Raw genomic sequence first — 27,648 nt, 5'->3', positions numbered from 1 at the left:
AGTTTGAGAGCAGCCTGGGCAGCACAGTGAGAGCCCATCTCAAAAAAAAAAAAAAAAAAGCTGAGCCATGCAGGGTGGCATGCCTGTTACTTGGGAGGCTGACACAGGAGGATGGCCTGAGCCCAGGAATCAGAGGCTGCAGTGAGCTATGATTGTGCCTGTGAATAGCCACTGCACTCTGGCCTCAGAGACAGCGTGAGACCTGGTCTCTAGAAAAAAACCAAAACTTGCATCTCCTTCTCCAAACAGGTATCTGCCACCCTCTTTGAAATACCTGGTCACCTGTCTGGACAAGCACCACCTCAACAACCCTTAACCACTTTGCTCTCCTACCCATTAACCAAACAATAACCAAGACTTCCTTGCTTTGTCTTCCTCTTTATGAATATCTCACATAGATTACATTTCAGCTAAGCTTTGGAACGAGTTCAGACTGGCAGGAAATAAGGAGACCATGGGAGGAGAGGCAGGTGACAGAGAAACAGAGCGTCACATAGGGACAAACTTCCTGAACTCAAGTCTCATCATGTCTAAGGTCCCTGACTCTGCTGCCCGTCCAGGTCAATATCCAACAAAGATCTTAGAGAAAGAGAATTTAATCTGAACACATCTACAACCATTTACAACATACATGGTCTCAGCACATTCCGCTTAATCTTTTGCACTAATAGAGGAAAGCAGAGAACGACCATCTCAAACCGTCTGTGTGTCATAGCTAGACGCTGATGTCCTCTGGAAGGTTAATCTTCCTAAATCCTATTTGGTTCAGGCTGATATTAAACTCTGCTTCACCCCTGAGTACATCTGAGGCTCAGGGGCAGTTTAGACAAAAAGAGAAAGTGGTCTGAACCTGGTATTTGGCAATAGGGGAAAAATCACAAACAAACAAAAAGCAACCTAATTGAATTTGTTTATTCTTCTAATTCCCTGACACAATCTGTAACATAATACAGTAAAGTCTCACACAAAAGCTTTTAATATTTGTTTTAAAAGTAAAATTATAATAAAATATTATTTATAACTAATAAAACAACCACATTCAGACCCTTATAAATCATTAACTACCACTAGACTCAGCACACATACACCCTGAACAAAGTCTGCAAGACATAAGGTTTATTTTATTGTATTTTATTTTTGAGACGGTGTTTCACCCTTTCGCCCAGGCTAGAGTGAAGTGGTGTGATCTTGGCTCACTACAATCTCCCCTGCCAACCCTGGGTTCAAAAGATTCTCCTGCCTCAGCCTCCCAAGCAGTTGGGATTACAGGCACCCACCACCACACCTGGCTAATTTTTGTATTTTTAGTAGAGACAGAGTTTCCCCATGTTGGCCAAGCTGGTCTCAAACTCATGACCTCAGGTGATCCACCCACCTCAGCCTCCCAAAGTGCTAGGATTACAGGCATGGGCCACCATGCCCAGCCAAGACATAAGGTTTAAACGCGCTTGCCCTTAATCGAGCGTCTTGCTGGAAATAAGACGGCCCAGGGAAAAAGTCTAGCTCCATGAACGAAACATACTCAGGGCGGGTCAGTTCCTCAACACCATTCTTCCAGCCCTGGCAGCCCAGGATGATTCTCTCTAAACCCAAGATTTATCTTTCCAGAAACCCACATTCCTATGCAAAGTAAGGTGAACCGAAACAAACAGCCCTTACCTGGGATTTCCGATGACTGGCTCTAAGAATAAACGGCTTAATCAGAAGCATCCACGGCACAGAGATCAAAGCCATCACCACAAAGAAACTTTGGACTTCTTGCTGCAAGACCAAAATGGCGAGATCTCATCATTTTCACATGACAGAACAGCACACTTGACATGATGAAAATAACCACTATGGGCCACCTCACTAGCACTTTATTTTGAGAGATCTAAAGCATTTCAATGAATCCATTGACCTTCACATCTGGAATATTCCCCTTGCAGATAGAGAAATATCTGTCCAGTGTATCCAAATGTTCGACACAGGGTAGATACTGGAAACTCTCTGTATTCCTCATTCTCTGAGTAGCCCCTTGTGCCATATGTAACCAGTCTTTTAAACAAGAAGTACACAGGAAACATTATAAAGGCACCCCTTGTCTTCAACTCCGTCCCATGGGGGTCGTTTTCACCTGGGTCTGGATGAAAACTATGGCAGGCCTCATGACGTTACCAGTCACTCGGTGGTACTCAAAAGTCCTTGGGTCACTTTAAGTCATAAATATTATTCAACTGGTAATTTTATATTTGGAATCCTAGATAATTATCTGAGCTCTCTTGCTCCTATCTCTTAAAAAAGAAAAAAGAAGTTCCTCACCATCGCTACCTGACTTTCATCCCTTCAGTGTGGGCGAGTTACTCAACAGGCTGTGGGTTACCCACTTTGAACTCACTTTCGGTCTCTCTCGCCTTCCCTTTGGAGTGAGGCAGCCGCGGTCTTCAGGCCTCTGCTGAAACCCTGTTATTTTCCCACTCCAGATCACCTTTCACGTCCTCACACCCTTGCCTCCTTTCTTATACACACCCCAGCGACCAGTTTAGAGGAGTGACTCATAGCTGCTATGCTCAAAAGAACCAGCCAGCCTCAGAAGGCTCAGTCAGGGCTGCTGAGAAGGATTGAGAGCACGGGGCTCGAAGGAAATAGAAAAACATATCTTGAGCCTTCACCTTTCTCCAAGCATTCTGACCAAGGTCACAGTAAATGCCAGGAGACAATTTATTATCTCAATTGTAACAAGATTCACCCTGATAATAGAGGGAACACTTTATCTGTTCCATCTTCCACCCTCACTCCACTATTTTTTCGAGATGGAGTCTCGCTCTGTCCCCCAGGCTGGAGTACAGTGGCGTGATCTCTTGCCTCCTGGGTTCAAGTGATTCTCCTGCCTCAGCCTCCTAAGTAGCTAGGATTATAGGCACCCGCCACCATGCCCAGCTACTTTTTTGTATTTTTAGTAGAGACAGGGTTTCACCATGTTGGACAGGCTGGTCTCGAACTCCTGACCTCAGGTGATCTGCCTGCCCTGGCCTCCCAAAGTGCTGGGATTACAGGCGTGAGCACTGCGCTGAGCCTTTTCTTTTTCTTATCAACGCTTGGGTAGGGAAAGAGGACACAACTAGGAATCGAACTCATGAGAAGGGGCGTGGACGTAGAAGCATGACATGAACTAGGACATCTGATGGGCGCAATCGCTGACAGACAAGCTTTGCACTGAAGGGCGGCTGGCCTTGTGGAACTAGTCACAGGGCTTCATCCAGAGGAATCAGGACCTATAGAAATGGGCCTTTTTTAGTGAAAATCTACCCTCAGATAAAATGATCAGGTTAGTCACTGGGAGAAGCCAAGGAGAAAAAGCTACTGTTATTTGTGTTATCAAAGAATTACTCACTGAGTTATTTTTATATCCAGCTCCAATAAGATCTGCATACCTTTTAAAAATAAAATATTGGCCAGGCGTGGTGGCTCATACCTGTAATCCCAGCACTTTGGGAGGCTGAGGTGGGTGGATTACCTGTGGTCAGGAGTTCAAGACCAGCTGGCCAATATGGTAAAATCCTGTCTCTAATGCAAAAATTAGCCAGGCCTGGTGGTGGGCACCTATAATCCCAGCTACTTGGGAGGCTGAGGCAGGAGAATTACTTGAACCCAGGAGGCGGGGGTCACAGTGAGCCAAGATCGTGCCACTGCATTCCAGCCTGGGTGACAGAGTGGGACTCCATCTCCAAAAATAAATAAATAAATTAATTAATTAAATATTAAGTTGATAATGAGGCTAAAAGAAATGGAAGAAATCAGAGTGGCAATAAAGTGCAATGGTTGGGATGAACTGTCTGTGGAAGAGGAGCAACAAATGCAAAACAGCAGCTCCCGCCAGCTTTGGAAGCTCACAGAAGAGCGTGAGTTTGATTCATGGTTTTCCAGAAACCATCTACCCATGTGAATACAGGGCCTTCTCTTCTTGATTCTGTTTCAATGATTATTCTTGTTAATTTAGCCAGAGTGCACTCTTTGAATAAAAGATTATTAAATATTAAGATGCCATAGAGAACATTCTACCATTGCAAGCCTATCAATCTGAGGGTTATTTTTTTTCCTGCTTCATAGCCAATGTACAAGACGATCTTCAACCCCTCTGCAATCATCCCTCTCATGTATTACCCAGCAAGAATGGCTGCAGCCACTCCACAGCCCTCAGTGCTTGTGCCTTCATTTAATAAGACCCTTCTGAAATGTAAAGGATGTAACAGCCTCCACTGGACGCCAAGATGGCTCAGTTTTACAAATAACTACTCTTGGCAACACTCAAGAGTAGGAGAGAGGCCGGGTGCTGTGGCTCACACCTGTAATCCCAGCATTTTGGGAAGCCAAGGCAGGTGGATCACTTAAGGTTAGGAGTTCAACAGCAGCTTGGCCAACATGGTGAAACCCTGTCTCTACTAAAAACACAAAAATTAGCCAGGCGTGGTGGTGTGCACCTACAGTCCCAGCTACTCAGAAGGCTGAGGCAGGAAAATCGTTTTACCCCAGGAAGCAGAGGTTGCAGTGAGTCAAGTCTGCGCCACTGCACTCCAGCCTGGGTGACAGAGCAAGACTCTGTCTCAAAAAAAAAAAAAAAAGAGTAGGAGAGAAATTTGACATAATCAAGTAAATAAAAGAAGAATTTTTAAAAAGCAGAAATACCTGATGTTTGTAGAGGGGTGCATTGGAAGAGTCACTGTAGTTAAACAGAAACATGTTGATGAAGTGGATGAGGATGCTGGGGGCGTGCTGAGATACATGGACGTCAAAGCAGCACCACTTGAAAATGATCATGAAAACCAGGTATCCAAACAGACACAGGATAAAAATCATCTCAGGGATAAATTGCAGAATGATGTTGAGAGTTCTTCTGAAGTATCTGGGGGTGGAAAACACACACATACACAAGATAGAACATCAGGGGAACATTAGGACTTAATTACTCTCTCAAAGCACAAAAGCACAAAATGTTCTATCTTTTCTTTTTTTCGCACTACTGGCAAACAACAGCACCCCACATCCCCCAGCAAAAAGCAATCCTGTATGGATGCATAGAAAAGAAAATAAGAAGGAAATACTGGAAAGTGCTTTTGCACAAGAGTCAGAGAGAACCACAGTCTAGAAGTAACATCTAAAGCAAAGGTCATGCCCACACAGAGAGGGTGGTGATCTGACCACAGCTTCGCACGCGGACCTAGCTCACAGTTGCACATTTAAAGGCAAGAGGATATATAATGGGAATTTGGAAGCTTTTTCCTAAGAACACTCTAAGATAGGGGTCGGCAAAGTGTGGCCCACAGGCCAATTGAGCCTATCATCTGATTCTGTACAGCCTAGAAGTTGAGAATGTTTTTTTTTGTTGTTTTGTTTTTGTTTTTGCTTTTTTGAGATGGAGTCTCACTCTGTCACCCAGACTGGAGTGCAGTGATGTGATCTCGACTCACTGCAACCTCTGTCTCCAGGTCCAAGGGATTCTCCTGCCTCAGCCTCCCAAGTAGCTGGGATTACAGGTGCCCGCCACCACACCTAGCTAATTTTTGTATTTTTAGTAGAGACAGGGTTTCACCATGTTGTCTAGGCTGGTCTTGAACTCCTGACCTCAGGTGATCCACCTGTCGGCCTTCCAAAGTGCTGGGATTACAGGTGTGAGACACCGTGCCTGGCCTCCAGTCTTTTTTTGAACCCTCAAATATTTCTGCAGCCAGAGGAGCATTTACCTCGGACAGACTCTGCTTAGGAGAAACGGAGGAGCTGCCATTTCCAGCCAACCAGCTTGTCTTGGCTCAAGCCAAAATGCCCAGGGAAGTACCCCTCATAGGAAGAAAACTTGTACAGAGAGATGCAGGTCCCAAACCAGTGGCTCTGTCACCACTCATCATTAGTGTGATCAGACAGAGCGGGCAGAGAGTCCATCAGGAAACTTACATGTGATTGAAAAGGCTGAGGATGACACCAAAAACCATCTGGACAATTCCCAGGATCACCGACATCTTCATTTTATAGGAGTTCAAAAATGTGAGTTTGTTTGAAGCCAAGTTCCAAATCTGGATGGGAAATGGGACAAAAAACAAGTGAGAGAGTCTTAGAAGTTCTACTGGAGTCGAGGGCTGCAGCACAACTTACCCTGAGCGAATCGCTCTGGGAACTGCACTTTCATGTTTCAGTCCAGCTCAATGCATGCATTTTAGAGTCCGAAAAGGAAAAAAGCATGAAACCCTTTATAAATGCAACTTTAAGGACAAAAGTAACAGGATCATTAGTGCTATCATCAAACTGCTGGAGGAAAATAGGGGAGAAAAATCCTATGTGAAAAGATAATCTGGGAGGCCGAGGCAGGTGGATCACTTGAGGTCAGGAGTTCGAGACCAGCTTGGTCAACACGGTGAAACCCTGTCTCTGCTAAAAATACAAAAATTAGCTGGGCATGGTGGCAGTTTCCTGTAATCCCAACTACTCAGGAGGCTGAGGCAGGAGAATCGTTTGAACCCAGAAGGCGGAGGTTGCAGTGAGCCGAGATCGCGCCATTGCACTCCAGCCCCCTGGGTGACAGAGCAAGACTCTGTCTCAAAAAAAAAAAAAAAAAAAAAAAGAAGAAAACAAATCTGAACCATTATGGTAAGATCTCAAACTTGCCTCAGTTTCCCTAATCATGGTCTATAGATCATTGGCCCGTGAATGTATCCAATCCTTTTTAATAATACCACCTCTTACTCTGAAAGTCTGTAGTGCTTCACATGACGAAGCATTTCCCCAGGCCCTTCTCAAAAAGCTGTTCCAGTAGCCAATCTTTGTAAGCGTGATGGGTAAGACACAGTCCCAGCCTTCTACACGACCCCTGTTTTAAACAGCACTGCCAGGTGGGGCTCATGTGTACCTGTCCTGCCCCAAACGATACTGGTGATACTGACATGAGGAGAAAGCACACTGGGTGGTCGTGCAGGGCAGGTGGGTGGAGGGGTTAGTGAGGGTCTCACGCTGGCTAAGGACCGGAGTCACTAACATTCATCTTCCCCATTTAAATCTCAGCAGCCCCATAGTCTCCACTCCCACTCTGTGGAAAGGATTCCAAGTCCTTGCTCCTTCCCCTGTCCCCATCTGTACTTGAGGTACATCCCAAATTGTTTTCAGGTTTGCTCTGGGACGTGTCAAAGGTGACAAGGGCACAATGGCTTTCTCACCTTTTCTCCTAAATGACTTCCTCCTCCAAACTTCTTTGCTTCTGTTAAGGGGCCAACATCCAACCAGACACAACCTCAAACACAATCATCTCACTCCCTCCAACACACGCACGGGCTCACATGGTCAGGTGCTAATTTGCACCGATCCTTCCTTTGCAATGTCCTGAGCCGGGCCAGAGGTGCACCCACTGAGGAGGCGGCTGCTGCGAAGCAGAGAGAAGGGACTCCAATAACAGATGCCCAGACCCCAGAGATGCCTCCTCTACCCTCACATGGGCCTTGGCATCTAAGTGGCACCAGGTGTGCCCCAGCCCTTAGCATTCCCCTTGCCCACCTGGCTGGACAGTTCCCACAGGCACATTCCATGCAGTGAGGGCAGGTGTGCTAGCACACTTTAAACCCAGCCAAATCTGATACATTAAAAATGTTGGCCAGGTGCAGTGGCTCACGCTTGTAATCCCACCACTTTGGGAGGCTAAGACAGCAAGATCCCTTGAGGTCAGGAGTTTAAGACCAGCCTGGCAACAAAGTGAGACCCCGTCTCTACAAAAAATTTCTTTAAAAATTAGCCCAGCATGGCATGGTGGCTCATCCCTGTAATCCCAGCTGCTAAGGAGGCTGAGGCAGAAGAATCACTTGTAAACTCGGGAGGCAGAGGTTGTGGTGAGCTGAGATCGCACCATTGCACTCCTGCCTGGGCAACAAAAGTGAAACTCCGTCTCAAAACAAACAAACAAACAAAAATCAGCCCAGCATGGCATGGCGTGTGCTTGTAGTCCCAGCTGCTTGGAAGGTTGAAGCAGGGAGATTGAGCCCAGGAGGTCAAGGCTGCAGTGAGCCATGATCATGCCACTACATTACAGCCTGGGCAAGAGAGCAAGACCTTGCCTCTAAATAAATAAATAAAAAGAAAATTTTAAAATGTTAATAGTTAAGTACCAAGCACATACTAAGCAATTTAGATGTGTCTATTTCATTTAGTTCTACTGAAAACTCTGTAAGATATAGTTATTCTCATTTTACAGATAAGATAATTTATCATAACCACAGGAAGATTAATTTACTTACATACCTAGGAAGAAATAACATAAAAGCAACTAATATTCAAGGAGTATTTACCACGTTTGTGCATCAGACTCTGTTCTAGGGGTTTTACGTGTAAACATAATTTCATTTGCTGAGCAACCGTAGGAGTTAGGGCTGGTGTTTATTTTTATTTTTATTTTTATATGTATATATATATTTTTTTGAGACAGAGTCTTGCTCTGTCGCTCAGGCTGTGCAGTCTCAGCTCACTGCAACCTCCGCCTCCTGGGTTCAAGCGATTCTCCTGCCTTAGCCTCCCTAGTAGCTAGGATTACAGGCACCCACCACCACGCCCAGCTAATTTTGTATTTTTAATAGAGATGGGATTTCACCATGTTGGCCAGGCTGGTGTCGAACTCCTGACCTCAAATGATCCGCATGTCTTGGCCTCCCAAAGTTCTGGGATTACAGGTGTGAGCCATCGCATCTGGCCTAGGGCAGTTATTATATGCATTTTATAGGTGAGGAAACAGATATAGAGATGTTAACATGCTCAAACTCACAGAGCAAGTAAATAGAAAAGCAAAGAGTTAAACACAGGCAGTCTGATTCCCGCGTTAAGAGCCCAGGCTCTTAACCATTTTGTTGTGTTCATTTGTTATAAAATTTTCAGAAACACCTTAAAGCCAGCTATGATGAAGGCCAAATATTTTGTGATTTGATTCACAAATAGATGCCAAATGCAGTTAGGAAATGCACTGTAGAAATTTGTATTATGTAAAAAGTAAGCCTATATATATATATATATGATACAAGTACTAACACAGGGACAGACATTGATATGGTTTGGCTGTGTCCCCACCCAAATCTCATCTTGAATTGTAGCTCCCATAATTCCCATGTGCTGTGGGAGGAAGCCGGTGGAAGATCATTGAATCATGGGGGTGGTTTCCCCCATACTATTCTCACGGGAGTCAATAAGTCTCACAAGATCTGATGGTTTTATAAAGGGAAACCCATTTCACTTGGCTCTCATTCTCTCTCTTGCCTGCCACCATGTAAGATGTGCCTTTCACCTTCTGCCATGACTGTGCGGCCTCCCCACACAATCATTTTCTTTATAAATTACCCAGTCTCGGGGATGTCTTTATCACCAGCATGAAAATGGACGAATACAGACATGTTCTGTTAAAGTGGTTATCTCTGAGGAACAGGACTGCAGGAACTGGAGAGGTAGGAAAGGCAACTCCTACTTTTCTTTTCTTTTTTTTTTTTTTTTTTTTTGAGAAGAGTCTCTCTGTATCACCCAGGCTGGAGCGCAGTGGTGTGATCTCAGCTTATTGCAACCTCAGGTTCCCAGATTCATGTACTTCTCCTGCCTCCCGAGTAGCTGGGATCACAGGCATATGCCACCATGCCTGGCTAATTTTGGTATTTTTACTTTTTTTTTTTTTTTTTGAGATGGGCTCTCACTCTGGTTGCTTAGGCTGGAGTGCAGTGGCATGATCTCAGCTCACTGCAACCTCCACCTCCCAGGTTAAAACAATTCTCCTGCCTCAGCCTCCCAAGTAGCTGGGACTACTGGCATGTACCAACGTGCCCAGTTAATTTCTGTATTTTTAGAGGAGGCAAAGTTTCACCATGTTGGCCAGGCTGGTCTTGAACTCCTGACCTCAAGTGATCCACCCGCCTCAACCTCCCAAAGGGCTGGGATTATAGGCATGAGCCACCACACCTGGCCAACTCCTGCTTTTCTTTATATAATATTTTGTGTGGTATAGATTTTTAAAATCATATAGGTATATGTATTATTTTAGGATAGAAAGACCAGAAATTTTCAAAATTCTAAATGTTACTAGGAACAGATTTCATTATTTTCAAAATCCCACATTCTCTTTCACCCTGACATATTTTCTTTCTTTTCTAACTTGTGGGCAGATGACAAAATTGCATGCAGAGTAGAAAATCAGGATCATGCAGTTCTGCAATGTGAAATACTGTAGCTCCACTCTGTCTGAGGAGCAGCAATGGACAGGCAGGATTTGCTGATGAATTAACTGTGGGCTGTGGAGGGGAGAGGTGAGACTATCGGAGCAATGAGATTCCAAACAAAAGAAGATCAACCAGACCCTAAGATTATCCCCGTCTAGATTCCCTCTCCACCTGCTTACTAAACATGAAATTCCTTTGACCAAGGACAATGTCTTGCAGGCCACAAAAATTCAAACTAGTTTTTAGTGCTTTGCAACTTATAAACCAGCCTTCAAGGACTTTACCACTTTTGATAAAAATGCAAGTGTCCCTGGGTGGCAAGTATAAACAAATCCTGGGCAAACTTTCTGTTTTTATAAGGGGAGGGAGGTGGGAGATAGCAGGATGACCCAGGAAAACTTAACAGGAGGTGACCTGTAAGCCAGGAGAGACTGGAGAACCAATTTTAGGGCTAGTACTATTTACTTCTAACTGTCAGCAACAAAAACTGAGGTCTCACGTTCTCTCCCATAAAGAAAGAGCTTAGAAGAAACATGGACAGCATTTGCCAGGTTCAGTTTTCATTTGGAGCATAAGGCCGCCACCTGGTGGCAGCATGCACTGGGCCAATAAAAATAAACAGCTTTACATGAATGGGCATGTGTTATATCTCCTCAAAACCACTTTATATCTACAGGCTGCGAGGAAGTATTGTTTTGCTTAGCTCAAATCAAGCTGACTAGGATAGATATAACAAATAAAATGAAGCAAATACCTTTCAAAAAAAAGTGTCAATTCTATGCAGTAAAACAAAGCAAACATAAAAACAAATCCACACTTTTTTAGAAAAAAGGGAAATGTTTCCCACTGCGAGAAAATACAAAGCAGAGAACTTAAACTTGATTAGGATGCTAAATAGCTTATGTAATATGCATTCTCCCCAGGCAACCAAGTGCCTTTTAAAGAAGCAATTATTAAGCACCAGGGATGTGACTGATGGAGAAAGAGGCAGATGTTTGGGGAACTATATGGAAAATGGGGCTGGGCAGAAGGTGTAGATAGCACATTTACTTGAATCTGGCTCTACGTGTCACAAAAACATCAGCAGAAGTTATTTCATCTCAACACAAGTTTGTTGATTTGACAGGCTTTGTTGGCCTTTTCTTCTCTATCCAGAGGTCTCCTCCACAAGACAGTTCACATAATAAATATTTAACCCAAGAAGACATCATTACCGGATCAATCCCAAATGGGTATGGATTTCCAAAATACACTCCTGGTATGGCTGGATCCAGCTGCAGATATGGATTTTCCTCCATTACATGAGTACTTTAGAGGGAGAAAGGGAGAAAAACAAACAATGATCAACCGGAGCAGAAAAAAATGCTATAGTACCACCAGTCACTAACTTGCCCACCAAAGCCCAACTATTGGTGCAACTCATCAATTCAGTTGATTCAATATCTACTCCACATCAGTATTGTCCTGAGCACTGAAGCTACAATCTGAGTTTCCGAAGAGATCTCAGCCTGATGTGCTAAAGTAAAGAAAATCAGGGCCGAGAGCAGTGGCTTACATTCATAAACCCAGCACTTTGGGAGGCTGAGGTGGGAGGATCCCTTAAGCCCAGGAGTTTGAGACCAGCTGGTTGTGGTGGCACATGCCTTTAGTTCCAGCTACTTGGGAGGCTGAGGAGGGAGGATCACTTGAGCCTGGGAGGTCAAGGCTACAGTGAGCCATGACTGCACCACTGCACTCCAGCCTGGACAACAGAGTGAGACTCTGTTGAAAGGGAAAAAAAAGGGGAAGGGGGAGAGGGGAGAGAAGGGGAAAGGGAAAGGGAAAAGGAAGGAAAAGGAAGGGAAATCAGGGGTTGTACACACATCAGAAACGAAGTAGAAGGCAGGGATGCTGGGAAAACGCAGGAAAGAAACCCTAGCCCAGGGATATGCTTGGGAAGTCTCCCCAGGGAACACTGGGGCTGCTTCTGAAGGATGGATTGGTTTTTTACATACACACCTCAACTGCTAGGAAACTTACCTCTAAAAACACGTAGCCCATTGAATGTCTTTAAACCTGTATCCCCTTTTCACCCAGAAGCATGCATGTCAATGGAGAAAAATTTCTTTTTTCTTTTTTTTTTTTTTTTTTGAGACAGAGTTTCACTCTTGTTGCCCAGACTGGAGTGCAATGGCATGATCTCGGCTCACTGCAACCTCCGCCTCCCCCCACAGCCCGACCCCAGGTTCAAGCAATCCGCCTGCTTCAGCCTCCCAAGTAGCTGGGATTACAGGCATGTGCCACCACGCCCAACTATTTTTTGTATTTTTAGTAAAGATGGGTTTTCACCATGTTGGTTAGGCTGGTTTCGAACCCCTGACCTGAAGTGATCTGCCCGCCTTGGCCTCCCAAAGTGCTGGGATTAGGCGTGAGCCACCGCACCTGGCCCAGAAATTTCTTACTCTCTGTCTCTGCAAGCCTTAAGGGGGTGAGAAAGTTGAGCTAATTTTTTTTAAGAATCTGCATCTGTGGAAGGGTTCAAGGAATGAGCATTTGCAATGAAGAGGAACGGGCCTGGCATGGTGGTTCATGCTTATAACCCCAGCACTTTGGGAGGCTGAGGTGGGTGGATCACTTGAGGTCAGGAGTTCGAGAGCAGCGTAGCCAACATGGTAAAATCCCTTCTCTACTAAAAATACAAAAATTAGTCGGACACAATGGCACATGCTTGTAATCCCATCTACTCAGGAGGCTGTGGCAGGAGAATTACTTGAAACCAGAAGGTGGAGGTTGCAGTGAGCCAAGATCGCACCACTGCACTCCAGCCTGGGCAACACAGCAAGACTCCATCTACAAAAAATAAAATAAATTAAATTTAATTTAATTTAAAAATAATGAAATGATGAAGAACAGACAGCACACAGTCTTGACAGGCTGTCTAGAAATACACTCCCTTCCCTTCTGCAGTGAGGTGCTGGGGGCCTTAGGTAGCAGCTGAGGAAATCGGGAAGCCTGGCCTACTGTCCTGGCCCTCAATATAAACGGCAGCAGCTGATCGTGACTCACTCACCCAGACATGACCCCCATCCTAATGGCATGACTCAGTGCACATGGCTGGCTTTCCATAGCAGAGAAGTGTTTGTGTGTTCACAAAGGGAAAAGTCACCCCTGACAGGAGGGAACTGGCCTGGCACCCACAGCTAAGCCGTCGTGTATCCTGCTGAGCATAAACAACTTCAAAGGACAGCAACATCAGGCAAGGCCACCTGGCCGCTAAGAGTGATTAAAAACAAGATCATTCCACAATCATACCCCGATACAGGCAAAAAAGGATATGGTCCAAACCACAAAAATGATCCAACATCCCTGTATCCTAACAAAGGCTAAATCCCCTAAGCCCTTTCTAATACCCTCTTAATAGAGATGGTTTTCCCAGTGAGGCACCATTTCCTTCGTTGAGTCAATACGCCCAACTCCAATGACTACAGGAATGTTTTCGGTGGTCTTTCAACCATCAAGGAAGCAGGTCCATCAAGGAACCAGCTCGCAGCTGGTGACCAGAATCAGCTTGCTCTGTACTTCAGCTGTCTTTTTCTTCTACCACAGTGATAATGAGGTTCTGCCTTATACTCCTGATCCTTCACATACGGCTGAGCATTGCTCCAATTCAAGACCAAAGAGTCTTGAATTGGGGAAGAAGATATTTGCAGGTGCATACGAGAACAGCATTCATACCCATATCTGCAGCGTGGTAACAAGACAGTTAACTTGGGCCTTTCACAATGATACTCCATGGGAAATGGAATTTCATGTTGGTAGTCTGGTGAAATTACGCAGATTGAACAAGTTTCAAAACTCATCTCAGCCAGGAGCGCTGGCTCACGCCTGTAATCCCTGCACTTTGGGAGGGCGAGGCGGGCGGATTACCTGAGGTCAGGAATTCAAGACTAGCCTGGCCAACATGGTGAAACCCCATCTCTACTCAAAATACAAAACTTAGCTGGGCGTGGTGGCGCACACCTGTAATCCCAGCTACTTGGGACGCTGAGATGGGAGAATCGCTAGAACCCGGGAGGCAGAGGTTGCAGTGAGCCAAGATTGCGCCACTGCACTGCAGCTTGGGCCACAGAACGAGACTCCATCTCAAAATAAAAAAATAAATAAAAATAAAACTCATCTCTATACTTACGAGTTTAAATCTACAGAGCAGAACTAAGTGTATGAATGAATGTGTTTGTTTGTTTGTTTGTTTGTGATGGGGTCTTGCTCTGTTGCCCAGGCTGGAGTGCAGCAGTGCCATCATGGTTCATTGCAGCCTCAACCTCCCAGGCTCAGATGATGTTCCTGTCTCAGCCTCTCGAGTAGCTGTAACCACAGGCATGTGCCACTGTGCCCAGCTAATTTTTTTTATTTTTCATTTTATGTAGAGGCAGGGTCTCCCCGTATTGCCCAGGCTGGTCTTGAACTACTGGGTTCAAGCGATCCTCCCACTTTGGCCTCCCAAAGTTCTGAGATCACAGGTGTGAGCCACCGTGCTCAACCTAATTTGTTTTTAAATTTATGAAAGTTTTGTTCTTTTGGGCATCTCTTTAGAATACTAATTGCAAAGCAAAAAAAAAAAATCACAACACAGCTGTCTGTATGTCATTCTGGAAAATGTTTTATCCTTCATTTTTCTATATTTTTATTTTTCTACATTTATTATTATTTTTTTTTTTTTTAATTTTTCTTTTTTTTTTTTTTTTTTTGAGACGGAGTCTCGCTCTGTCGCCCAGCCCAGGCTGGAGTGCAGTGGCGCGATCTCGGCTCACTGCAAGCTCCGCCTCCCAGGTTCACGCCATTCTCCTGCCTCAGCCTCCCGAGTAGCTGGGACTACAGGCGCCCACAACCGCGCCCAGCTAATTTTTTGTATTTTTAGTAGAGACGGGGTTTCACTGTGGTCTCGATCTCCTGACCTTGTGATCCGCCCGCCTCGGCTCCCAAAGTGCTGGGATTACAGGCGTGAGCCACCACGCCCGGCCTTTTCTACATTTATTTAAGGTAGGGAATCCCATCTCTATGTCAGGGAACGTAGGCCTAGCAGAGAAACAAGAAGTGACTGCATTAGAGTCTCGATGCCCCCACACTAAAGATTCCTACAGTCTCCTGGAGCCTCTCTGTGCCCACATCAAGCCCCTTGAATGCCCTCAGGAAAGCTTTATCAAAAGAAACCCAGGATTGGGCCAGGCGTGGTTGCTCATGCCTATAATCCTAGCACTTTGGGAGGCCAAGGCAGGTGGATCACGAGGTCAGGAGATCAAGACCATCCTGGCCAACATGGTGAAACCCCGTCTCTACTAAAAATAACAAAAATTAGCCAGGCATGGTGGCGTGTGCCTGTAGTCCCGGCTACTCAGGAGGCTGAGGCAGGAGAACGGCTTGAACCCGGGAGGTGGAGGTTTCAGTGAGCCGAGATTGCGCCACCGCACTCTAGCCTGGGTGACAGAGCAAGACTCCATCTCAAAAAAAAAAAAAAAGAAAAAGAAACCCAGGATTGAATCTTTTCTAACTGAAAAACTCTTGGATGAAATTGATTGTTCATTCTGTCCCCCATTTACGATGTTCACTACAGATTTTGGTGAGCCAGTAAAACCCATGGAGTCCCTTCCTTGGGAGAGGAAGAATGGGAAAAGAGATTGTGAACACGTTTACCTATCTCAGCCTTCACTTTGGTCCTCTTTTCTCATTTGTTCAAAGGGAAGTTCCAGGATGAGACAGAGAAATCTTAAGCTGACCCAAAGAAGCCGGGCAGAGACAGATGTTAGGAAATGTCACCACTGATATGTTTTACAAACTAACCCTCATGCTGCTGTGGAAATCTCAGGTACGTGATGCACGTAGCCTAAGATCCCCCCGAAAATCATGAGGCTGTCACAATTTCTATTTGTTCACTTCACAGTCCCCTATCCTCCAGAGTCCCCTGTCCTCCCCCAGTTCATTAAATTGACCCACCTCTCAAACTCTAAAATCTTTCTCCCCATAAAAGTCTCCATTCCTGAAAGGTTGTGTTTCCATTCTGAAGACTGCTTGTCTGATTAACGGCATAAAATCACTGTGGAATGCACAGGGGAAGGGAGGACTGTGCGGATTTAGAGACTTTCCAGGTCCCTCTATTCTACAGTCCCCACATATACTTACCAGGTGACCCCTATCCCCAACTCTGTCAGCCAGAGGAAAAGTACAGGGAAACAGCATTGCAAAACCAACCCTTTCCTCATTTGCTTTTTTTTTTTTTTGACATGGAGTCTCGCTCTGTTGCCCAGGCTGGAGTGCAATGGTGCAATCTTGGCTCACTGCAACCTCCATCTCCTGGATTCAAGCAATTCTCGTGCCTTGGCCTCCCAAGTAGCTGGGATTATAGGCACATGCCACCATGCCCAGCTAATTTTTGTATTTTTAGTAGAGATAGGGTTTCACCATGTTGGCCAGGCTGGTCTTGAACTCGTGACCTCAAGTGATCCTCCCACCTTGGACTCCCAAAGTGTTGGGATTGCAGGCATGAGTCACCATGCCCAGCCTCTCATTTGCTTTTGTTTGAGACAGCATCTTGCTGTGTTGCCCAGGCTGGAGTGCAATGGTGTGATTGTAGCTCATGCAGCCTTGACCTCCTTGGCCCAATTCATCCTCCTGCCTCAGCCTCCCAAGTTGCGAGGACTACAGGCATGCCAACTCATCTGGCTAATTATTTTTTCTTTTTCTTTTTCTTTTTTTTTTTTTGGAGATGGAGTCTCACTCTGTCACCCAGGCTGGAGTGCAGTGGTGCAATCTCGGCTCACTGCACCTCCACCTCCCAGGCTCAAGCAATTCTCCTGCCTCAGCCTCCTGAGTAGCTGGGATTCCAGGCGCCCACCATCACACCTGGCTAATTTTTGTATTTTCAGTGGAGACCAGGTTTCACCATGTCAGCCAGGCTTGTCTCGAACTCCTGAGCTCAGGTGATCCGCCCGCCTCAGCCTCCCAGAGTGCTGGGATTACAGGCATGAGCTACCGTGCCTGGCCTATTTGTTTTGAATTTTCAAGTGCACCTCTGAGTAGAGCTAGGTGTAGACTCCCCCAACCAAGAAAACAGTCACTGAGGCCACCCGGATGGCCAGCGACTGCGCCATCTCTCTCCATCAACTCACTTCCATGTGCCGTTTCTGAACATGGGTTGGACACTCCAAGAAGAGCCGAAGATGTTCAAGGACTTGGAGAAGCAGTCATTGTAGATCAAACCCGTGTAGATGGAGAAGATGCCCATAAGTAGGATCAGATAGCGCCCGTGGAAGAAGGTGTTCCAAATCTGGCCTCAGAGACACAGAGAGCACGACCGTCAGTGGGCTCTGAAGCAGACCCCGGAGGAAGTGTTCTATAGGATGTCTCCAGCATCACTGGTGCTGGCACCCTTTAGGGGGGCCATATGACCACGGCAGACATCAATCATCCAGACAGGAAGAGCACACACATCATGGTTTTTAGAACATATAGGTGCACCAAAAAGTCCTAGGCTGGTATTTGTTATCGTTAAACAAAAACCATATAGGCAAAAATTAGCCGGGCATGGTGGTGCATGCCTGTAATCCCAGCTACTTGGGACGCTGAGGCAGGAGAATCACTTGAACCCAGGAGGTGGAGGCTGCAGTGAGCCAAGATTGCACCACTGCACTCCAGCTTGGGTGACAGAGAAGATTACAGGCTCACACCTGTAATCCCAACACTTTGGGAGGCCAAGGTGGGCAGATCACCTGAGGGCAGGAGTTCGAGATCAGCCTGACCAACATGGTAAAACCCCATCTCTACTAAAAATTAACCAGATGTGGTGGTCTGCACATTAGTCCCAGTTACTCGGGAGGCTGAGGCAGGAGAATCACTTGAACCCGGGAGGCGGAGGTTGCAGTGAGCTGAGATTGCCCCACTGCATTCCAGTCTGGGTGACAGAGCAAGACTCTGTCTCAAAAAAAAAAAATTAAAAAAATTAAAAAAATAAATATATATATATATATGCATGCCTCAGATTATTCCATTGCGCCTGCATTAGAAAATAAACTGAAGTGCAAGCAAGGCCTCATCTGCTTAGGAAGGGACTTGAAAGCAGGTGGCTGGTGTCTCTGGTGCTTCCAGCAAATAAGCACTGAACTGGCCTCTCATGGCCGCTACATTTATGACAAGTCAGATGTATACTCATTTTGCATCTTGTCATTGTAAAGTTGAGTCCCTGTCTGACTGTGTCTGCTGAGAAGAATAAAGTGCTTTCTCATAATACTGAATAATGTGTGTCAATCATTCCAAGAAGTGCTGACGTGTAACTCTGAAACTCAAAATGTTTACCATACAAAACTACATCTTTAAGCTTGGCATAGAAAACTATATTAAAACTATATTGGTCACAGGTTGATTGTGTCCTCTAACCTTGACATCGCTGACCTAGCTGTAATTAATTCAACCTGTAATAAAACATTGCAGATATTCTTTTTTTTTTTTTTTTTTTAGATGAAGTCCCTCTCTGTCACCCAGGCTGGAGTGAAGTGGCACGATCTCGGCTCATTGCAACCTCCACCTCCCAGGTTCAAGTGATTCTCCAGCCTCAGCCTCCCGAGTAGCTGGGACTACAGGTGCCCACCACCATGCCTGGTTAATTTTTGTATTTTTAGTAGACACAGGGTTTCACCACGTTGGCCTCGAACTCCTGATTTCAAATGACCCACCCACCATGGCCTCCCAAAGTGGTGGGATTATAGGTGTGAGCCACTGCCCCTGGCAAGCTGATATACTTTGTTTTTTGTTTTTTGTTTTTTTGAGACGGAGTCTCGCTCTGTCGCCCAGGCTGGAGTGCAGTGGCGCGATCTCGGCTCACTGCAAGCTCCGCCTCCTGGGTTCACGCCATTCTCCTGCCTCAGCCTCCTGAGTAGCTAGGACTACAGGCGCCCGCCACCGCACCCGGCTAATTTTTTTTTGTATTTTTAGTAGAGACGGGGTTTCACTGTGGTCTCGATCTCCTGACCTTGTGATCCGCCCGCCTCGGCCTCCCAAAGTGCTGGGATTACAGGCTTGAGCCACCGCGCCCGGCCTAAGCTGATATACTTTGAACCAATGCACCCTCTTGAGTTGTCTAAGCCTTCACAGCACTCTGCGAAGGTGGAGAAACTTAAGAGCGGGGAAACGATGTTCAGGGTTTCTCAGTGTTCAGAAGAACACGGGTCCCAGGCTGCTTCTGCCATGAACAAATACTCATGATATTTTAAGTAAAAACACTACAAATAGTATGCACTACTTGATGCCAATTTTTGAAAAATTGGTGGATAAGCACAAACAAATTGGAAAGATATCCAAAAGCATTCCTGGTGATTTTTCTCTAGGTCACTAGATGTTGCATTTTTCTAATGTTTACAATGATTACGTATTTCTTTCATAATCAGAGAAAAAAACCAGAGTTAGAAAAAATATATAATGAAAAAGAAAAATCGATGCCTTATCAAGTCATGAACAAAAACCCAAAAATGCTGAAAGGAACGGCACCACACCATCCAAAGGAATTACCTTTGGCCAGAAGTTGTAGGTTAATTTTGGCTCTGTTTTACTTTCCTTCTCTCCCTTATTTTTCATAAAAATGTGTTATTTCTATGGTGAAAACCACATACAGGTTTTCATACTCTGAAAATGAATGGGGGCAAGACGGTCAGTGGACACTCACCTCATTGTCTGTCTTCTGGGAGAGCAAGCGTCTCTCATTCAGAACCATCCAAAGTGCGGCCAGGAGCATCACGGTTCCGTGACCACAGTCTCCAAACATCACAGCGAACAGGAAGGGGAAAGTGATGATGGTGTAGGGGGCTGTGGAGGGGAGACGCACGATACCTGAGGCCTCAGCACAGCCTCGGGGCCCCCACCTCAGATTCCCTGCCACAGCTCCACGATCTTCATGCGGGCTTCCATAAGTCTTTCTGGTTGTCGTTTCTCACCATCCCCACCCTGACACATGATTAACTGCCATATAAATGAGCGCATCTGTTTCTAGGCATTCTTTTTTTCAATTTTTTTTTTTGAGACAGGGTCTCACTCTGTCACCCAGGCTGGAGTGCAGTGGCACAATCATGGCTCACTGAAACCTCCACCTCCTGGACTCAAGTGGTCCTTCCACGTCAGCCTCTTGAGTAGCTGGAACTACAGGTGCATGCCACCATGCCTAACTAATTTTTAAAACTTTCTGTAGAGATAAGGTCTCACTATATTGCCCAGGCTGGTCTCAAACTCCTGGTTTCAAGCAGTTCTCCCACCTCGGCCTCCCAAAGTGTTGGGATTACGGGCATGAGCCACTGCACCCAGTCTATGAGTAGGCATTCTTATTCCCCACTTAACAGATGTGCTGAGGCTTAGAGAAGCTGAGTGACTTGTCAAAAATCACAAAGCCAAAAAAAAGAAAAAACTAGAAAAAAATCACAAAGTTTGACAGAACATAAGATCAGCTTTCTCTCTCTAGGTGCTTTCTATACTCTTCTCCACACCCATCTTTTGTCTGTTTCTCCACCATTCACATGCGCCACACACCACCAGCAGTTTGCTCACAGGGACCCTCAATCCAGGAGGCCCCTGCTTTACAGGTCACAAATTAGACTGGGCCTCAGGCTGGAGAAGAACAGCACCAGGCACTGCTTGGATAAAGGGTATCTGGTCTATCCTTTGACTTTATTTTATCTATTTTTTGAGACAGGATCTCGCTCTGTCGCCAAGGCTGGAATGCAGTGGCGCCATCTTGGCTCACTGCAATCTCCGCCTCCAGGGTTCAAGTGATTCTCCTGCCTCAGCCTCCTGAGTAGCTGCGATTACAGGTGCCTGTCACCATGCCCTGCTAATTTTTGTCTTTTCAGTAGAAACAGGGCTTTGCCATGTTGGTCAGGCTGGTCTCCAACCCCTAACCTCAAGCAATCCACATCCTCAGCCTCCCAAAGTGCTAGGATTACAGGCGTGAGCCACCGCGCCCAGCCTATCCCTTTATTTTATTAACCAAGCTAGCAAGATTCCACAGCTTAGGACACCAAGAATCGAGTCTTCTAAGTTCTGTGTACTGGTGTCTTTCCCATACAGTAACTATAGGACTGTGAAGATGCCAAGATACGACCCTCACTGAATTGGTGAAGGAAATGAACACCGACTTCAGCTGCCGGATGAAGCTGCAGTTTAAGGGCGCACAGGTGAAGACAAAAAGCAAGTCTTTCACCAATCGGCATTTATAGACGACATCACAGGGTATTAGGAAACCAATGAGGATTTTAGGAATCCCACTGCTTGCCCCTACTATCCTACTTCTTCCTCCGATTCCCACAGCTACTACCCTAGCCCCAAGCCTCACAGTTTTAACAAGTTCACCTCCTGGGTCACCTCAGGGGTCCATCTTACCCAGTTTTCACACTGCCCAGTTGTGCAATTAATCGGATCTTTACCTGGGTTTATCTCACGGTAGCTGCCGACACCGTAGGCATCGACAATATTCTGGAAGCCAGCTGTGAATTTATTGGTCCTGTTAAATGTGGGAGGGGCTGTTTTAGATTGCACTGTGGTCATGATGGGGGCCATGGAGGAGCCACTTAGTTCCTGGAGGGGGAAAAAAAAAAGCGACAAAGATGTAAGGAGGAGAGTCTTGGGCTAGATGTCAGCACAAGGGTCACAGTCCCAGCTCCTGCTGTCCCTTACTGAGTGAACTTGGGGCAACCCCTTGATCTCTCTGAGACTCAGGACGTCATGTGTAGAGAGTTAATAGCTTCCCAATACTTATCCAATTCATCTCACAGGAGGGCTGTCAAGAGAACTGAGTCCCTCCGGGAGGGAGTCTCTGACAATCTCCCATCTCCTGCTGCTGTAAATGCGAATGTTATGACTCCTGGCCCTCTATGCTTCCCTCCTCTCCACTTTCTCAATTCCTCACCCCCTTCCAAATGGTCCTGACCCTTCCCCAGTTTTTTCCTAATTGCCTGCTTAGACTTTCAAACTCCAATGTGTCACCGACACCACAAAATCCAGGATTCATCGACTTGCCGCAGAGCCAGGTCCCCTCCACAAACTCCTGCCCCTTCAGCAGAGCCTCCATTCTCCCGGATTCCTAGAATCTTGGAATCACGGATTTGTCCCTTCTCTGGTTTCAGTCAGTCGATCACCCACCAAAGCTTGCTAATTCCCCCTTCAGAATCCTTCCTCCGATTCCCACAGCTCACCCTAGCTCCAAGCCTCAGCGTCTCTGCCAGCCTCTCCCCTCTCCATTTATCTAACACCCAGATTGCTCAAGCACTTTTAATACAACAAACAAAAAGCACTATCTTACTCATGTTACTCTCCAGCTTTAAAATCTTCAAAGGCTGCCTATAGCCTAAAGAATGAAATCAAAACTCTTTAGTCTTGTGATCAAGACTACTTAACAATATGCCTTAATCCTCCATTTACACCTTCACCCCTCCCCACACTTCCCCATGGAAACTGGCCACGTCTACACTAGCCACCTCTCTTCTCCACTTGCTCAAGTCTTTTTTCTTTTTCTTTTTTTTCTTCCTGAGACAGGAAGTCCAAGGCTAGAGTGCAGTAACATGATCATAGCTCACTACAGCCTCAAACTCCTGGGCTCAAGCGATCCTCCCGCCTCAGCCTCCTGAATAGCTGGGACTACAGCCATGCAATGCTATTTTGCACACGCTGGTCTTGAACTCCTAGGCTCAAACGATCCTCCCGCCTCAGCCTCCAAAGTGCTGGTATTACAGGCGTGAGCCACCGCATCCATTCTACCTACTTGAGTCTTAACAATTCCAAGCGCTCCCTGTCCAAGAACCGTACAGCCACTGCACGCCTAACAGCACTTGCCATCTGCACATCCAGTGGGATCTGACACCAGCTGGACGAGTGCTCATGGTCCCAGCTTCAATCCTCCGCTGCCTTCGGGAGGCCCCACCCCGCCCCACCTCCCTTCACCTGCTCCCTGGCCAGCCTCCTACCGTTCTGTGCACGCATCACTTCCTCCAGGATGCACCCCTGCCCTGCTCGGCCTGGTTGAAATGCTTTTTAAGTGCCCCATTTAGGTGGTTTTTGGACCATGATGTGGGGACATGGGAGTGCATGAGGAACAGTTTCTGTATTCAAATCCTGCCTCCTGGCTATAGGACTGTGGTCAGGTTACTTCTACTTTCTGTGCCTCCATTTCTTTATCTGTACAAAGGGGATAAAGAAAGCCCCCACCTTCTAATCTATTCCTACTACAAGGCCTTTACCTTCAGATCCCTCTATCTGAAAACCGTTCCTCCCGCTCCCATCTGCCTACTTAGAGGGGGTTTCTTCAGATACCACGAGATCTGCTGTCACCAGATATGCCACCCAGCTAGCAGGGCAGGCTTCCCACCCAGCTAGTTCCCCATCAGCTGAACCAGCTGCATGCCACCCAGTCCTCAACCTAATGGTTTCACTCCTGCCACCCCGTGAAATCATTCAAACAAGCTAATCACATCCTTCCGCAGAAACCAAAGGTCACCTCACCCTCATTCACTGCAGAGCCTGCCTCCCACCGGCCCTGCTGGTTCACTTTGCTCCCAAGCACAGTTCCCGAGGGCAAGCCCTGTGTGGCCCACATGGCATGCAGTGTTCTCCCCGGGCTCTGAGGACGAGTGATTAAAAACAGCTGTCAAGCCCGTCTGTCCAGTGTCGGGGTAATGTGTTCAGCCATCTTGTACTATTTCGGGCAGAGGGGGGTCCCTCCTTCAATAGGGTGAATAACGTGATCAGAACAAGCCCCCTCTCCCCATCCCGCCCCTCACTGTCCCCTGCTTGGTTTCCTGCCCACCACTCATCACTGCTTGAAGTCTCATTAGTCACGGACATACCTCCATGTCCCTTTCTAGAATGTCTATCAAAGCAGAGCCTTGGCCTGCCAGTGCGTAAGCCCTAGATCCATTCCTAGTACACAGGGAATATCTAAGGAATGAATGGAGGGGGTGGTAAGAACTCAACAAGGACAGAGTGCTTAGCGCATTGCTGGCACACAGCAAGCAATCTACATATTTTGGCTCTTATTATAGGTGCTTGGTTATTTGTCTTTCCAGCTAGACTATAACCTCCATGAGGTAACACTTAGTATTTACACTCTAGCAGAGTGGAGCTGGGCATGGTGGTCTGTGCCTGTAGTCCTAGCCACTTGGGAGGCTGAGACGGGAGGATCAACTGAGCCCAGGAGTTTGAGCCCATGCCTGTGAACAGCCCTGCACTCCAGCCTGGGCATCATAGTGAGATCCCCATCTTTAATAAGAAAAAAAAAAAAAAGACACCCCCCCCCCCCCCGAACAATAGTCTAGCTGAGACACTGGCACATGAATGCACAGTATGGTCAGGCATGATGGCTCACACCTGTAATCTCAGCACTTTGGGAGGTTGAGGCAGGCGAGGCGAACCACCTGGGGTCAGGAGTTTAAGACCAGCCCGGCCAACATAGTGAAACCCCATCTGTACCAAAAATACAAAAATTTGCTGGACGTGGTAGTGAACACCTGTAATCCCAGCTACTCAGGAGGCTGAGGCAGGAGAATCGCTTGAACCCGGGAGGCGGAGGTTGCAGTGAGCCAAGATTGTGCCACTGCACAACAGCCTGGGCTACAGAGAGACTCCGTCTCAAAAAAAAAAAAAAAAAAAAAAGGCTCAGTGTGTACTCACTAAAGATCAAAAAATGGTGACCAACTGTCAAACACTGAAAAAACGAAGGAATTTCTTTTATGTCCTCGAGCGGGGTTAAGCACTGACGACACAAAGATGAAAGAAGCAATCCTACCACCCAGTCACTTGAGTTCATGTTGCCCATGAGGCCGACACTCTCTGAGAGCCCAGCAGACGGGGCTGACTCATCAGACCCCCCCCGGCTCCACTTGCCACACACCATGCCTTGCTCCAGTGCCCTCTTGATACGTGTGGCATCTGCCACCGGGAACCAGATCTCGGCGATGACACACTGCTGGGTGACGTCGATGTTGCACATGTTCAGGATGTGGTACACGGCCTTCATCTTCTGCACCTTGATGAGCCAGGAGTGCCAGTTGGCAGCAGCTTCCTGCAGCAGGCGCTGGCGGTGAGACTCTGTTTGTGTTATGACCTATACGAAAAACAACACACAGGAAAACAGAGAACCTTCACAGAGCTGTTTGACAATGTGCCGAAAATGGAGGGCCACAGGCCACAGCAGCTTCCTCTGCTCTGAGAAGTCTCCTCTGACCTGTGGCTGTCACCTGGCCTTTAACTCTCCTGAGCAGTTTATCTCCCCTCCTAGAGGCTAAAACCCTTAGGCAGAGATTGTATCTTCCTTTTCTTCTAAATTCCTCATTGTCCTATTCTTATGGGTTGAACTGTCCACATAAAAGAGTCCTAAATTCTGAGATCTGTGAATATGGCCTTTTTGGAAAGGGGGTCTTTGTAGATGGAATCAGGTTAAGATGAGGTCATACTGCATTCCAATGGGCCCTAATTCCATATGACCACTGTCCCGATAAGAAACAGGGACACGGAGGCACACAGGGAAAAATACCACATGACAACGGAGGCAGAAATTGAAGGAGGCACCTGCGAGCCAAGGAATGCGGAGGATGGCCCATGGCACCAGAGCCGGGGAGAGGCAAGGAGCGGCTGCCTTCAGGTCTTCGGAGGGAGCACGGCCCTGCTGACGCCTTGATTTCAGACCTCTGGCCTCCAGAACCGCCACAGAATAAATCCCTATTGTCTTAAGCCACCCAGTTTGCAGTAATTTGTTCGAGCAACCCTAAGAGACTCCTATATCTACCACAACGCTTTACATACATAATCCCTCCAATACATGACAAGTGAACAAATGAAGGAATGAATGGACAACTGGGCCCACACAGAATTTATTTAATGGAAATCATTTTTATGTTTTGATGATGCAACAAACAAGGTAATCTTTTTCGGTACACATGGCCTCTGTAAGAGACACACTGTAAGAGACACATGGTGGCTCTAAGATTAATGAGAGCCATGAGGCCCACTGAAGTGTCTCACAAGCCAATACTACCTGTCACTTAGCAATATAATGCTACCTGGCCTGAGGATTTCCAGGAGACAAAAGCACCTCAGCACAGATGAGACTTTCAGAAACCTCAAAGAGCGCAGCCCGAATTAAATGCCTCGGGATCAGATAATGCCTAAGATTCATCTTTGGCAGGGACTGAACCAAAGGAGAAAGCTGCCCCTGTAGGAGGTGCTCAGCTGGGATCACCTGAAGCCCCCATCATACTAAATGTAAGCACACAGTTAGCAGAATTTCTTTTCCATTCTCCTCATGACGTTTTCATAAAATCAAGCATGGCGTAGTGGGAGGAAAGGACTTCAACGGCTTCAGGGGAAACAGCGTTCTTGACAAGTGACAAAGAAGGAATGGAGAGGATTAAAAAATTAAACACAGGCTGGGCGCAGTGGCTCATGCCTGTAATCCCAGCACTTTGGGAGGCCGAGGCGGGTGGATCACCTAAGGTCGGGAGTTTGAGACCAGCCTGACCAACATGGAGAAACCCCATCTCTACTGAAAATACAAAATCAGCCTGGGCATGGTGGCACATGCCTGTAGTCCCAGCTACTCGGGAGGCTGAGGCAGGTGAGTTGCTTGAACCCGGGAGGCGGAGGTTGCCGAGATTGCACCACTGCACTCCAGCTGGGCAACAAGAGCAAAACTCTGTCTCAAAAAAAAATAAATTAAACACAGATTTTCTGGAAAATTAAAGTTGTCTGCTAGCCTAAGGGTTTTGAAAGACGCACATATCTAATTTCTTAACATACTTGTCCAGAGTCTAAAACTGAGTTGACTTCTACCATAGCCACGTGCAGCTACTAAATTTTATTTATTTTATTTCCTTTTATTTTATTTTGAGGTGGAGTCTCGCTTTGTTGCCCAGGCTGGAGTGCAGTGGCGTGATCTTGCCTCACTGAAACCTTTATCTCTCAGGTTTAAACAATTCTCCTGCCTCAGCCTCCCGAGTAACTGGGACTAGACTACAGGTAATGCCTGACTAATTTTTGTATTTTTAATAGAGATGGGGTTTCACCAGTTTGGTCAGGCTGGTCTTGAACTCCTGATCTCAAGTGATCCACTCACCTCAGCTTCCCAAAGTGCTGGGATTACAGGCATGAGCCACCGCACCCAGCCCTAAAATTTAAATTCAATTAAAATTAAAAATAAAAACTAAATGACTTAGTGTCACTAGCCATGTTTCAAGGGCTCAATAGCCACATGTGGCTGGTGACTGCAGCGTTAGACGGCGCAGGCCACATGACCCTTCCGTCACAACCAAAAGTTCTGTTGAACTCTCGCACTGATGGGAGTCTGCCAGCTGAGGGAGGCCAAGCCGTTTTCAGTGATGACTTTCAAAGCTGCTGTGATTGAAGAAAGCGTTCTGATCATAAGCGTGTTGAGTGTCACCCTGGATGGTGA

At 46.5% G+C, this 27,648-nt stretch overlaps 1 protein-coding gene across 9 annotated transcripts in view; it reads right to left on the bottom strand.

Annotated features, from left to right (window-relative positions):
- LOC105471305 (ATPase H+ transporting V0 subunit a4) overlaps positions 1–27,648 on the bottom strand; it is a 91,868-nt gene that overhangs the window by 20,837 nt on the left and 43,383 nt on the right. For all 9 annotated transcript variants that reach the window (XM_071094403.1, XM_071094406.1, XM_071094405.1 and 6 more), the window contains 8 exons: positions 25,093–25,305; positions 21,635–21,785; positions 19,888–20,027; positions 17,342–17,499; positions 11,414–11,507; positions 5,929–6,047; positions 4,666–4,882; positions 1,660–1,761 (listed from right to left, as the gene is read on the bottom strand). In XM_071094403.1, the coding sequence (XP_070950504.1) occupies positions 1,660–1,761; positions 4,666–4,882; positions 5,929–6,047; positions 11,414–11,507; positions 17,342–17,499; positions 19,888–20,027; positions 21,635–21,785; positions 25,093–25,305 (1,194 nt within the window). The remainder of the gene's footprint in view (positions 1–1,659; positions 1,762–4,665; positions 4,883–5,928; positions 6,048–11,413; positions 11,508–17,341; positions 17,500–19,887; positions 20,028–21,634; positions 21,786–25,092; positions 25,306–27,648) is intronic.

Source organism: Macaca nemestrina, chromosome 4 (assembly GCF_043159975.1).
Source record: "Macaca nemestrina isolate mMacNem1 chromosome 4, mMacNem.hap1, whole genome shotgun sequence".
NCBI lineage: Eukaryota > Metazoa > Chordata > Mammalia > Primates > Cercopithecidae > Macaca > Macaca nemestrina.
This window is presented reverse-complemented; position numbering and strand designations above follow the sequence as displayed.